At 43.1% G+C, this 14,091-nt stretch overlaps 1 protein-coding gene across 1 annotated transcript in view; it reads right to left on the bottom strand.

Moving 5' to 3' along the window:
* Nucleotides 1-4,477: 4,477 nt before the first annotated feature.
* MCM10 (minichromosome maintenance 10 replication initiation factor) overlaps nucleotides 4,478-14,091 on the bottom strand; it is a 45,420-nt gene continuing 35,806 nt past the window's right edge. The window contains exons 19-23 of the mRNA XM_063135019.1: nucleotides 12,465-12,583; nucleotides 9,248-9,361; nucleotides 6,281-6,426; nucleotides 5,227-5,269; nucleotides 4,478-4,862 (exon numbers count right to left, since the gene is read on the bottom strand). Coding sequence (XP_062991089.1) covers nucleotides 4,779-4,862; nucleotides 5,227-5,269; nucleotides 6,281-6,426; nucleotides 9,248-9,361; nucleotides 12,465-12,583 — 506 coding nt within the window. The 3' untranslated portion in view covers nucleotides 4,478-4,778. The remainder of the gene's footprint in view (nucleotides 4,863-5,226; nucleotides 5,270-6,280; nucleotides 6,427-9,247; nucleotides 9,362-12,464; nucleotides 12,584-14,091) is intronic.

The following is a 14,091-nucleotide window of genomic DNA, read 5'->3' as shown; positions in this document are numbered from 1 at the left end:
TAATTTAAGCCAATGTCTTGCTGTGGTGGTAACTCTTGGGTCTGGACTGTACCACTTCAGAGTGCTGGTGGAGGCCCACATAATGGAATGCACCTCCATGCTAAGAAATTCCCTGCACACAGAAAAATAGCATGTCAGGGAGAAAGCTAAGCAAGATCCCGTCTTGATGACATCTAGGTTTCTATGTGGAGGAAATGCTTTCTCAACTCAAAAGTACACCGAGCATGGCTCCCCGGTATCTAGCATCTAGATACCGCCTGGTGCCCTAAAGACAGGACTATTCATACTCTGTTCTTGGGGGAAAGTATAAAAGTTCTCCATGAAGAAAATGTTAAAAGCTGTGACTTTTAAATTATGCAAACTAAAGAAATGCATGCAAATTTATTTAACTCACATCATCAATATTCTGCTTTAGCTAGCCATGGGTGGGTTATACGTTGCACAACGCAAAGCATTGAATTCCCATCCCTTGGCCAATGGAAATCCTAACAAACTCACATGGCTTCACTAGGCATTGATTTCACTAGGCATTTCCCATGCATTTTATAGCTTATCTTTGCAGTCATTTAGGCTAGAAACATGATTTACATGAAAGCAGAGTTTCTCAGGATACCAAATTACGCAACCAATACTACCTTCCTTCTGTGGCTTTTTGACAATTATGTAAAATTCATGACTTGTAAGGAATGCTTGTAGCAACCCCACCTATTTCGTCAGAAACAAAACAGCTTACTTCAAGATGGTGGTACCATTCCAAGCAAGCATACACAGCAGCATTTTATTTATGAATAAAGGAGGCATTTGATAAAGCAAACTGCTCTAGTGGGTCACCATCACAAGGGTGGCTATACACAATCTTGCCAGTCGTCCCATGGATGTGAATCAACATAAACAGTGCCAACCAAGCACGCAAAATTAGGCTAGTATTCATTGGGATATATGAATGCATTATAACAGAGAACATTATAACTGCTTTAGTGACTCTACTATCAAGGATTCCTGTTCAGTTAGAAATCAAAGCTGTTATGGCCACACTTTCATACACCTTTTCTCCCCCCCCCCCCCTTTTCAAATTGTAGGTGCTTTTAGATGCTTTCAAAGTCTGTTACATTTTCAGCAGTGTGTTTTTTAATTTAACAGCTCATGAGACAGAGCAAGAATGTGAAAGTTAATTTTAAGTGTACCCAGAGCAACGAATAGATAGTCAAAGGCCCAAATGACATCGTGAAGCGTTGAATGAACAAAGTTTGATTAGAGAAGCAGTTGTTATTGAAAAGTTAGAATTCGTCTTTGCTTTCGACACAGACACTTGGCAGTTGGCGTCTAGAAAATAACCCAGTCGATAAGTAAACATTTCTTACCAAGGGATTCCATTACCATCTGGCTGGCTGCTTCTTCCAACAAGAAAACAACGTTGCCCCTCATAAAGCGCATTTTAAACATACTACATTTAATTCCAAACATGTTTAGCTTAATGGCTTGTCTGAAATGCTGCGACAGAAACTTTAACATCCTTTATATTCATGAACAGAGTTCTCAAAAGCATTGTTCTTTTCTCCTCTTCACCTGCTCGCCTCCCTGGTTTGAGCTCTCCAACTGCAATACCCTGCAGACACCATTTTTCTCTCATGACTTCCACTTCCGACCCTCTTAATCCCACAGCCCTTTGCAGCAGCACCTCTCAGCAGCTGCAACCACGAGAAGAAAACCAGAATGAATTGTCAGTATTAATACCCAAGGTTCACAACTAGGCTGGCTGTTGAGTGATTTTAAAATCGCCTCCCCATCCCCACTGTTAATTCAGAAGGCTTTTAAAATTAGCTGAGCATGTATTGGTAGAGGCCCTTTTTTATGTGCGTGAAACTGAATGCTGTACTCAGGCTGAGGGACAATGAGAAACAGCTATATGTGGCCCCGTTCAGACAACACGCTAAACCATGCTGCTTAACCACAAAATGCATTTCATTAACCATTTTGTGGTTAGGCAGCATGGTTTAGTGCAGTGGTTCCCAATTCGCTAACTACTGCGGACCCCTTGTTTTTCAAAAGCCAAGCTGTGGAGCCCTACTTTTGAAAATTTTGTTATCTCTATGGTAGTTACCTGTGCGAAGCAATTTTTTGGAGAAAATAAGAGGTAGCTCCTAATAAGCAAAGGATTTTAGGTATACTAAAAAACAGACCATAACATTTGTGATATTACCACACAAAAATGGCAATGATTTAGTTAGGAATATAAAGACAAATTTAATTTTACCAACGTCTAGTTTACAATTGAACAAATTATGACATGTCTAGCAGCTACTAAACCTAAATGTGATGGGAGAAATCATGCCTCTTTTTGTCCCGAACAATCCCTTCCACATCCGGTTCAATCTTTCCTACTTTTAATCTCAAATCTGGATTAACATCGAGCCAATTTCTATGCTTGTTCTTCATATAACAAAATGTCAAAAATGTTTGTTCACAAAGATATATGGAACAAAAGGGAACTCAGTGTTTCAAAGCTATTTCACCTAAGTTCTTATAATCAGGAAAAACCTTCACCCAGAATTGGTCCAGTCTATATTCTTTGAAAAATGATTTCAATGAACCATCACAAGTCACGTCAACAAGTGCATCTTGCTCTTCCGCAGATAGAGTTGTTAGTTGTACATCACCACGTTCAAAAGGATTCCTTCTCCATGAGTTTTCAGGATTAGGTGCAGGGAAGTAATCTCTGAAGCTAGTCGCTAAATCACGCAGGTACTCAGTGATGTTATATTTTACTTCTGGTAGGAATTCATCATCAGTGGACTCCAGAAATGAATGGTGAATATGGGAATGGTGCCACGGACCCCCTGGGTGGTATATGTGGACCCCCGGTGTCCACAGACCACCAATTGGGAACCACTGGTTTAGCGTGTTGTCTGAATGGGGCCTAAGAGGTGATAGAAAACATACATCTCCTTTCCGCTTTCAATGGTGGGACACAAACCAGCAGTTGCCTTGATGGTTTCTCACTGTAAGATGAAGCTGGGTTTAGAGCGAGCCCCTTCTTTGACAATGGCACTGCTGTTTTCAGCACATCTGTTTATCTGACATTGTCCGCATCATCGTTAAATGGCAGAGCACTAGAGGGGAAAGAGCATCCTGATTCAAAGCATTCAAATGTGTTTGTTACCTTTGAACAGGGAATGCATCGCGACTCCTAACTTCAATTATGGGGTGGGCAACTTGTGGCCCTCCAGATGTTTTGGCCTACAACTACTATTCTCCCTCTCCGCTGGGGAGACTCACAAGCTGCCCACGCCTGTTCTCTTACATTGACCAGAAAACAACGTAACACTAAAGCCAATCCTCCTCCAATTATTATTTATTTAAAATTATTTTTATTCCGCCTTTACAGTTGGAACTCTTTTTTATCCCTTCACCTTTGTTGAACTGAGACAGTCTGGTTTTTAAGTTCTTGAACGATTAAAACCTCAGAAGATCAATGATCAGATGGAGTTAAACAAAACCACTTCTAAAGCCAGAGTCAGTTACGGCAAGGGGGCATAAATGCCTCTTTCACAACTTCTAAAACAACTGGGGCGTGTGGAGAACCAAAACACCATACCCTTTTTAAAGTGAAACGTCATCAGTGTTTATTGTAATAATATATGCTGGCCTCTTTAGGCCCCACAGTACACATTTACTACACAAGATTCCAAGTCAAGCTAGTAAATATTTTAATCACAGCACCATAGTTAGATATTTACAATCCTCAAGAAATTCTGGTAACCTCATGTCAAGAAGTAGACTCAGCTGATTACTCAAGAAACCAGTATAACATAGTACCTGGGGTAAAACTGAAAGAAAGGAAATTAATTGGTGTAATACACATGGGTACGGACTCATGCACAGCTCAAAACTACCAATCCAAATTATGCTGTAAGAGAAGATAGGAGAGCCACCGTAGATTTTTTTTTCCAAATGACATTTTCATTCCATTTCCCAGAACATTATGTTCCAATTTTGGGGCTCCCATTATTTTTGCTGAGTTTAATAAGAAACATTGACAGCAAACCAGCATTTGGAGAAAAGAAGTACAGTTTTTCCCCCCTGACATTTTTCAACAGTCTATACCTTCCAAATTACTGATAAAAGCAACCAGGCGTGACACAAACTTAAAAGAATTTCTAAAAGTTAGCTAGAATTTTTTTTTAAAGTGAAGACAATAAAGTAAAGTAAATTGCCTTACCAAAATCACAAAATACGCCTTTCCTTTTCATTAGAAGAATGAAAACTTTGAGAGGGGCTTAATCTAGGTCTGAATTTAGGAAGGTGTATTAGCACAGCCAACGCACTGTCAAGGTAAGGTACAAGACAAAAAGGATTTTGAATGCCAATAAGCTGATAATTATCTTATTTTTAGACATACCCTGGTAAATATTTCTCGTGGCAATGCTGAGGTAGTTTCAGATGATGCAGCTTAATACTTGTTGGCCACAATTTTTTTTCCTGAGGAAACACCGCATTTACACTGGAGTTCCAAGGAAGTGTCTTCTAATTTCATGGCAAACATACCATTTGCAGTCTAAGAAAATAGGTACCTCTTCCAAAATTAGGAGGATTATACTTTCAACATTTGTAATGAAAGAAAGAAGGCTCAAAGCAGGCAATCATTCAGTCTTTGCGGAGGAAAGATGGTTGGGTGACCAAGTCTTTAAGATGGGGCTTGTGCTCCATTTTGAAATTTAGAGCCTGGGGGCCTTATCAGAGACATGAGATTAATTCAAAAGGAGAGAGACTTCCTGGGGTTATTTCAAGCTGTTGAGGAATTTAGCTCGTTCTTCCCCTCTTGGTAAAAGAGTTTCTGCACCAATCTTGGGACCTTTCTTCTCCTAAAAAAAAGGGAAGTTTGCAATCAGGCTTTTTTGTGATGCACTGGAAAAAAGGCCATTGTCAGCACATTATCAGGAACTTATACAAGGCTCAGAAACTTAGGGGAAAGTGGGATTTAAATGAAACAAACAGCAGTAGCTTCATAAATAAGCATGGTTATTAGATTGCCCTTTGGTCAACAAATCAGTTCATCTCTCAACATTTTAGCCTTTTGAGGTCAAACTGTAAAACATCTCGATGCCATAAACTCCAGATGTCGTCATCTGGACTTTCTGAAAGCAAAGTATACTCGTTGGATCCTAATGGCATCCCGCAAGGCATGAGAGTCTAAGTTTGGGAGATAGGCTTTGGGTTTACTCTTACCTTTAGCATTCCATCACGTTCCCATTTAAAAAGGCCACAATTGCTGAAAAGGGAAGACAGAAAAATCAGGATTCTTTCCATTTCTGTTGGTAGTGGTTCCACAACAATTATTTTTGAGGTTTAGAGTCCAAGAAAAATCCCTAGATCCTACTCATCCGTATCCGTTCACAGCCATGCCTTCCCAACATCTGCATCACATTACTTCAAATGAGATATGCATTCTTGACACCCCACATCCAATTTGGCCCCAACTAGTGCAGCTGGACTGCGGTGAGGGAGCCTTGCTAACACCTCTAACACGAGCGAAGGGGTGCAAAAAAGTAAGGTGTATATTGCGCAATATTACCCACTGTCATCCATCTCACTCAGCACTAAAGGTAGCTTCCTACGAGATATTCTATAATGCAGGGTCAACAAATGTTTTGTTTTACTCTAGGAACCCGCCCCCTTGTTGCAATGCCTGTGAACCGGCCTAAACACCCTCGCCACCAGCTGCCTTCAGAAACAGGCCCAGCATCACCTCCTGTCAAGAGGCAGAGCCAGCCTGCCAAGGCATCTCATGAACCAGCTCTAAACGAAAATGAACCATACTACAATAAACCAACAAAGGGCCTTGTGGCATCGTAAAGACGAACGAATTTATTCTGGCATAAACTTTTGCGGACATTGTCAAATCCATCAGGTGCAAGAAGTGTTAACCTCAAATTGGCAGGTTGATCTATTAAAATTACGTATTAGTAACGTATTTCCACTCTGGAAAGGGTTACAACAAACCAGTTATTCTTTAAGGAGCTGCAGGGATTTGTCAGGGCCAGACATGGTTCCTGTTGAGCTGAGGGTGAGCCAAAGTGAGGCAGAGGAAAAGCCAGTCCAGAGCCAGCAAGGAAGCAGCCAGGGAGTAGTCCATGCCAAGTACACAAAAAGTCCGACCCATGCTCCTCCCATAACGCTTGGTGAAAAGGCGGGATATACATTTAATCAATAAACAAACACATAAATGTCATAAGCTTCAGGGAATGTGCAAATGTCAGGCTGAGCATAGAAACTCTCCTACCTGCAATGTTTTTTCGGAAGCTTGTCCAGCGATATGGCTCTGTTCCCACACGGACACTTGAAAAATCGCTTCACCCCGTCATGCCAGTGGTAGTCGTGATTTTGCTCCACACATGAATCCAGTAGTTTGAAATAGGTATACTTACACTTTGGTGTAAAAAGAGAGGTGGGGTGGGGAGAGAGAGAGAGAGAGAGAGAGAGAGAGAACTCAGAGGTGCTTAGAAGAAGCTGGAGGGTTTTCTTTTTAAAAGTAACTGTTGCAGTAAAAGTATGGCTCAATATGGTACCCCCCCCCCCGCAAAGCCCTTTGGGAAGAAGGTGGAAGCAGCCCTCTTATTTTATACCAGTGAGCAGAAACAGTCAAAACAGCTCTTCTCCCATCTGGTGTAATTCCTCGCAAAGCATAGAACACACAATATTATTTTTATTATTATTTACAATATTTATTTACCACTCAATTATCTAACACAGATTCCGGAGCGGTGAACCTAGGGGAGGTTTCTGCATCAAGGGCGAGCCCTTTTAAGAAAGAATCCATGCATTTTAAGGGTAGAACACGCCAACCTACTATTCAATAGTTAAATTCAATGCACAGGCATCATATAAGCTCTTAAAACAGCAAAGAGGTAAGTGTGGCATGAGTTAATGGTAGATTTAACTGGAAAGCTCTGGCCACTGGAAACCTTGCTGTCGCTCAGCTTAGCCTACCTCATGGATTGGATGGGGTAATAAAATGGGATAAACCCCTGGGTACAATAACCTGAGTTACTTGAAGGAAAGATGGCATTCAAGTGTGAAAAATTAGTAAAACTTGAACTTGCTCATCATTGTATTCTATGGGACTTGAATTTAGAATTTTAGGCAATGGTATGATTGGAAAACTGAGCCTTTAGCAGAGAGCTTCAGCTATGGGGTGGTATATAAATGTAATAAATAAATAAATAAATAAATAAATAAAGCAGTGAATATTCTTTTTTGGAGGGTAAGCTGGCCTGTGCACAGGGCTACACACAATGGAATTAGTTATTTGTTTATTATTTATTAAAAGATTTCTAACACACCCTATACCAAAAAAATCTCAGGATGGGATACAACCAATAAATTTTTTTTGGACACAAAATCTAAAACCACAGCGAAAACCACAATCCAGCACAAAAACAAGAACGGCAAGTCATACCAAGCTAGGGTCACTAAGACTCAAAAGCTTGGGTGAATGGCCAGACCTTGACTTGGCACCAAAATGGACCCAGGGTTGCCACCTACCAGGCCTCTGGACAGAGGGCATTCTAGAACTGGGCCACCACAGCTGAGGAGCCCTCTCACGCCTCTTCATGTAATGGGTCACTCTCCCAACGGTGGGATGCAGAGGAGGGCAGGTGCCTACAGAGAGAGGCACTCCCTCAAGTACGATGGTCTCAGACCATTCAGAGCAGAGGCGCAGAACTACTTTCAGCCTGAGGTTCCAAACTCCATTTCAGAAAAGCTTTTGGGGGTGACATTCCAGCAGGGCTGAATGGGATGGGCCAAAAATACCAGCATATTTTCGCTAAAGCTACAAAATAGCCAAATGATGGGTAGTGGGGGAGGGGAAAAGGGATGTGGCCATCTGGAAGGGCAGCTTGGGAGCCCAGGAGGGCCAGCTTTGGCCCCTGGGCTGAAGTTTCTGCACCTCTGATTTAGAACTTGAAATGTCATCACTAACATCATGAACCTAGACCAGAAGCACATTGGCAGCCATTGCAGTTTCTTTAAAACCGGTGTTCTGTGGTTTCTTGTTTGATCTTGCCAACGTCCCCATTCAGCAAGAATATTGCTCCCTTCCGGAGATTAAACTGTTATAAGAGCCATAGGCAAGGCACAACCTATTCCCTGGCACACCCCACCTCCCAAGTGCTAATTTGTACACAACTTTGGACAGGGCAACGTTTTGCTAACCTGGGCCGGCCTTGGCTGTCTTCAAAACTCAAAAGCATGCCATGATATACCCAATAGAGAATTGGCACTCTTCTCTCTGCTTGAAAAGTTGAGTTTTGTCCCTAGCATGCATTAAGCAACATGATGGAAGCATTTCAAAGCTTTCTATGTTCGGGCCATAATTCCACAGAAGCATGGAATTGGTGCCATTGTTGCTTTAACCGAGGGATGCAGAACCTCTGCCCCTCCGGAGTTCCCTACATGGCCCACACTTCATTCCCCATTTCCCCCTCCCCTTCCACCACCTCTTTCAAGGTTCCCCGCATCCTAAGAGGTAGAAATGCCTCTTCTAAAACTTGGGGCCCATCTACACCAAGCAGGATATTCCACTATAAAAGCGGTATATAAAAGGCAGGAGCTACACTACTGCTTTATAGCAGTACTGAAGTGCACTGCAGAATCTACACTACTGCTTTATAGTGGTGCTGAAGTGCACTGACAACTGTTGGGGCCCATGACACATCTACACCAAGCAGGATATAACATGATGAACGTGGTATCTGGCATGTGTCAATGGGCCCCAACAGTTGTCAGTGCACTTCAATACCGCTATAAAGCAGTAGTGTGGCTCCTGCCTTTTACATACCACTTTCATAGTAGAATATCCTGCTTGGTGTAGATGAGCCCTTAGTTACTGGCAGTGAGAGCTTTAAGCTAAAATAGGCTGGTATTTTTTGATATTTTTAGCCCCACCCCTTTTGCCTTTGCTTCTGAATGTTTCTCCCTATTTCAGAGAAGGAATGCACACACACACACACCCAGAATGCGCCACTGGAATGTACCCCGACTGCTTCTTCGAAATAGGATGTGGACCTCAGGCTGAAACTTTCATCACTCCTGCTTTAACTCTTGCAGTGTGTAGCTGGCACTGCCCATAAGGATTCTGTGTGTTTTGTGCACATACTGGTCCAGAATTGACCGGTACGAAGATCAAAGCACCCCAATGCTATTCAAGCCAGACTTCGGGCAAGCCTCAAGGAGCTCCTTCACTCACGGTTTTGCACGTCGCAACACGACATTTCAGTTCTCGGATGCTCCTCATCTTCTCTTCCATCTGCTCCTTTTTCACCAAGGGATCAAAATAGCGTTCCTGCAACTCAGCCTCAAACTGGAAGAGAAAGAGGTGAAACTTTAAAGTGCAAACAGCTGAGGCAAAGCAACACGATTTGTGTTAAAAGTGAATGGTGGAATATTTTTTAAACCGCCCGTCTCTGAAATAGGAAGAAAAATCCAGAAATAATGAGAAATTTGTCTCAATTGAATCCCCATCTGAAAAGATGAAAAGTATAATACCAAATCCACACATACCATTGTAATTGTTTGAAATTGTTCAGGATTCCCTTGGCACAGAATTTTGATCTTAACCACAGAGCACATACAGGTCTGATCTATGGGCCATGCCTTATCTGGGGATCGCCCCGGGATCATCCCTGTGCATCCACATGACGTACAGGGGATCCCGGGGGCAGGGAGGGATGATCCCTCCATTTCCCTGGGATAACCAAGACGGCTTTTAGCCCGGTTTTCCCCACGGTCTCGGGATTGTCCCAAGACCACTGGAGGTGTGGGCGGCCGTTCCAGTTTTGTCCCAGCTCCTCGCGAGTAAATGCGAGGAGCCAGGAACCGGGCACAGAGCTCTTCAGGTGCTCCGTGCCCATTGGGGTGTGAGAGGGGAGTATGATCTGTTTTTTTTTAAAAAAAACACCTTACTTTTGCATTGGAGCGCTCATCTTCCGTAAAAAAAAGAAAAAAAGAAAAAATGGTGGGCGCAAAATCCCTTGTTCCTCACCGGATGTCTGTCCAAAGGGGAGGATCTCGCAAGCAGAATAGCGTGAGATCCTCCCTCCCCAAACGCCGGGAGGTGTAGACATGCCCCTACCCTTCGCTAAAATCTGCTTAAGGGCAGACTAAAAGCCGATTCCAGTGCAACTCGTGACACTCATGGGAATGCTGGAGTTATCTGATGTGATCGTTCACAGGGGGGGGCGGGGGAGAAGAGCTATGCCCATTTGCTTAGGGATGAACCCTGAAGTACAACTGCAGAAGAAACAAGAAACTTTGTCGTGCAATTGCTATTGCAATTCTTCCTTGAGTGCCTATGGGATGGAATAGTGATACCAGCATTATGTGTGAACACATCCTAATCTGGTGCATTGTCCCAACCTCCTGCCATCTCCCTGCTTACACACAGGGAGAGCGCATCCCAATTAGTCTCTGCACAATAAACTTTATTTGTAACATTTATATACCGCTGAATATAATAGAATCTCTCAGCAGTTCACAATTTTAAAACACAGTATTAAAGCACATCATTAAAGCACTCCCAACTACAATAGAGGAACAGTAAGACGGAGAGGCCTAATTAATGTACTTGCGGCCCAGGAAAAGCCTAGGTGAACAAAGGTGTCTTAAGGAAGCATTTAAAAGGTGACACATTTTCTGCCTCCCGAACTACACAAGGGAGGGGTTTCCAAATGGTGGGTGCTGCTACAGAGAAGGCCCCGCTGTCTGGGTAAAATCTCGGGATTGACCATGTGGCTGTCATTAGGGTGTGTTGTCCCCATGTAGACCTGCACGGATGGCGGAAGCAGGCATGGCATGAGACTTCCTACAGAATTGCCTGAACAGCCCTCTGGCCACAAATCCACTCCTACAGCTCCTGTAAACCGTTAGTAGATTCTGAAGCACTATTTGAGAACGCTCTTTACCCTGAAGTGCAGCAAACTTGGTCACAAACGCATTCAAATAACTTGACTTTTTATCATTTGAACACTCCCTTGAGGAACACTGTGTTTTGAGGCAATGGTCTATCTATGGTATCTACTTCGTGATGTCGCATCTGCACAGGCAAATCACTACCTAAAGTAGGTAAGTGCTCCATATGCTTAAACAAGGAAAATGGAAAGACAACTGGCAGACATTCTGGATTAAGATACAACATTGTTTCAAAAGGAAGGTTGCAGAGCCTTTGATAGCTAGAACCTGGCGTATAAGGTCTCCAGCAACGGAGGTCTCCAACAACAGAAATCTCCAAATGGAGCAAAGAGAATCCATTCAAATTGGACTCAAAAGGAAAGAGTGCCATCTACTGAATGAACAGCAAGATCATATGAAGTTCAGTTGTTTGACTCAAAAGCATATATTTGTGACATTTAATGCTATTACTTAAACCTGTGTTGTTGTTTTTAAGAAAAAGACACTCACTTCACCACAAACATCAGCAATAAAGGTAAATGACTGACAACCAAGATGTAATCATTTTGCAAACTAGGGGGGGGGGGGAAAAACCACGCAAAAAAATACACTTCCTTTTGGCTCGAGTCAGAAAAACATTCCCCCCCCCCCACATCCAGACTCTTCTCCTTTAGTCAGTGATTCGTTTTCCCAGCAGTCCTCTTTGGGAAGCTGAGTAGCTGTTGGCAGGCCAAGACCTCGCCCCTCTATCCCAATGTCAAGTGTTGTTGACACTGCCATTACACTCCTTCCGCCCCCCATCACCCCCATAGCCCACTTCTGGACTGGCAGGTGGGGAGTCAGGGAGTATCCCAAAGAGCCAGATGTGGCCCTCAGGGCAGCCAGCTGTCGATACCTGCAATAGTCTCCTGCACTAGAAAATGATGGCTACTGCTTTTGTAAGAGCGTGGAAAGGTCACTATTTGAACACACAATGAAGGATGGTGGGGCAGCCATACGCGCGTCAGTGTGATGCCCTACGCCAGCCGTCCCCAACCTGGGACCCTCCAGGTGTGCTGAACTGCAGCTTTCATAATTCCCAGTCTGCACAGCCCACTGGCCACGCTGGCTGGGAATTATGGGACTTGCAGTCCAAGACATCTTGAAGGTGCCAGGTTGGGGAAGACCAGACTACACAGATATAAAAAGTGAAAGAAGAAGTGATTTAGGTGTCTCCTATGAAAATATGCTCTATTGCAACTGTTAGGTAGGTAACCTAAAAGTTATATGGCCCTATTTCTGCTTCTGCACAGGACCACCCACCCCTTCTTCACCTGTTGTCCAGTTTTTGTAAAGACAACTCTAGCTAGTCATTCCAGTTGTATTGCAAAGTCAATCTTGAATTTTCTAATCAAATAGTTTTAAAAGAAGAGCTAGAGATTTGCACTGTCCCAATTTCCTGATATTAGGTATTCAGGTTGAGATATTCTCTGCCATCTCAAAGCACTGAAGTACTCCTTTATGTAGGAGGCGCTTACCTCCTTAAGGACACCCGTGTGTTTGGATCTCGCGTTCAAGATCTCTTGAAATTCATCAGACTCCAAATAGGCAAGCTGCTGGCGCCGTTTCTTTTCAGCAGGTTCAGCAGCATCAGTGTCTACAGAAACAAAGAGAAACACAAACACACACACACACAGGGACTTAGCCATTAATTCCAAAGGATGTTCTGCTTCAACAGAGGCTAAGTTGATGCATTCCATTAAACGTGAGCCCTTCCACCTTCTTACTTGGGCCTCTTTTTATATTTGGTTGGTCATCAGCCCTGGTCACTTCTGGAGACAAGGGCTTGCCTAGACGGGTCTTTGGTCTGATCTGATAGTACAATTCCTTGACTGTTCCAATATACAGCAAGGCCATTATATAACCAAACTAAGGACCAGACCCATTACTAGTGTTTTTCTTAAAAAAATATCCAGCACCTTGACTGCAGCTCCTAGGGCAAATTCATGAGGGTTACCAGTTAACAGCCAGTGGCTGACAGTGGGCCCGTTCAGAACACACCTTAAACCAATGGTTCCCAAACTTTTTCAGGTAACCGCCCCCTTGGTTCCAGGAACTCATGCCCAGTGCCCCCTACCCTACACTATAAAAATCATTATTCAGAATAGCAGTTTTCAACGACCCACTAAGGAAGATAACAACAATACAATTCAAAACAGTAACAATTGATTATTTATTCAAAATCCGAAGCACCCACCGCAGACTTGCCAAGGGAGGGAGGGAAAAGAGAGCTAATGCCTCTGTTTTGCAGCCGGCGTGGCAGGGGACACCAAGCAGGTTATGTCTCTTCATTAGCGTTTTGGTGCTTTTGAAACATTTCATTTCACCATTAAAAGGACTCTTCTTAAACGGTATTAATATATGTGTGGATTCTTCCCCTGTATGGCTTGGGACCAAACTACCTTCTCCCATAAAAATGTCCCTGGGTTTTAAGACCTTCTGGAGAGGCGCTTCTCGGAAAAGACCACCTCGAGCGCCCCCCTGCTGCCCCTTTCACCCCCTTGCCTCTTAACGCCCCCCCATGCAATCCCACTGCCCCCAAGGGGGCAGTGTGGCGTTACACCCCACAAGTCAATTCCCAAAAGGTATGCCTGCAGTTTGTAAGTCTGTGGTTTTTAGAATGTTGGCCTGAGTGGGCGGAGTTAGAATGTCTTGGGAGGGGGGAGGAGTGATATATAAGGGAAGGACTGAGGGGATTGTTCTGTTTTGTTCTGTTCTAGTTCTGTTTCTGTTCTGTTCTTTCCAGAGAGACTTCTAAGGGACTCTTAGAGTCTGTAGTGCTCTCTGTATTTATGGTACTTAAGTTTTGGGAAATTTGAGAGTCAGTGTAGTGAGTGGTGTCTTTAGAGTGTGGTGTGCACGTAGTGGAAGTATATAATTCAATACTGATAATAAAGAAAGTTCAAGAGTGATTGTGTGAGTGAAAGGAAAGCGCGAATGTGAGGGTGACAGGATTGTATGGATGGTTTCAAAAAGGTTTTTAAATGTTGTTATTAGAAACAAAGCTTATGAACTTTTAAAAATACATTTTGATTGTTTATTTTAAAAACTACCACAAAAATCCCACGTGTCTGTTTGGCATTTATCATCTTAAGTTTACACATT

Source organism: Elgaria multicarinata, chromosome 9 (genome assembly GCF_023053635.1).
Source record: "Elgaria multicarinata webbii isolate HBS135686 ecotype San Diego chromosome 9, rElgMul1.1.pri, whole genome shotgun sequence".
Lineage (NCBI taxonomy): Eukaryota > Metazoa > Chordata > Lepidosauria > Squamata > Anguidae > Elgaria > Elgaria multicarinata.
Note: the sequence above shows the minus strand (reverse complement) of the source record. Positions and strands in the feature narration are given on the sequence as shown.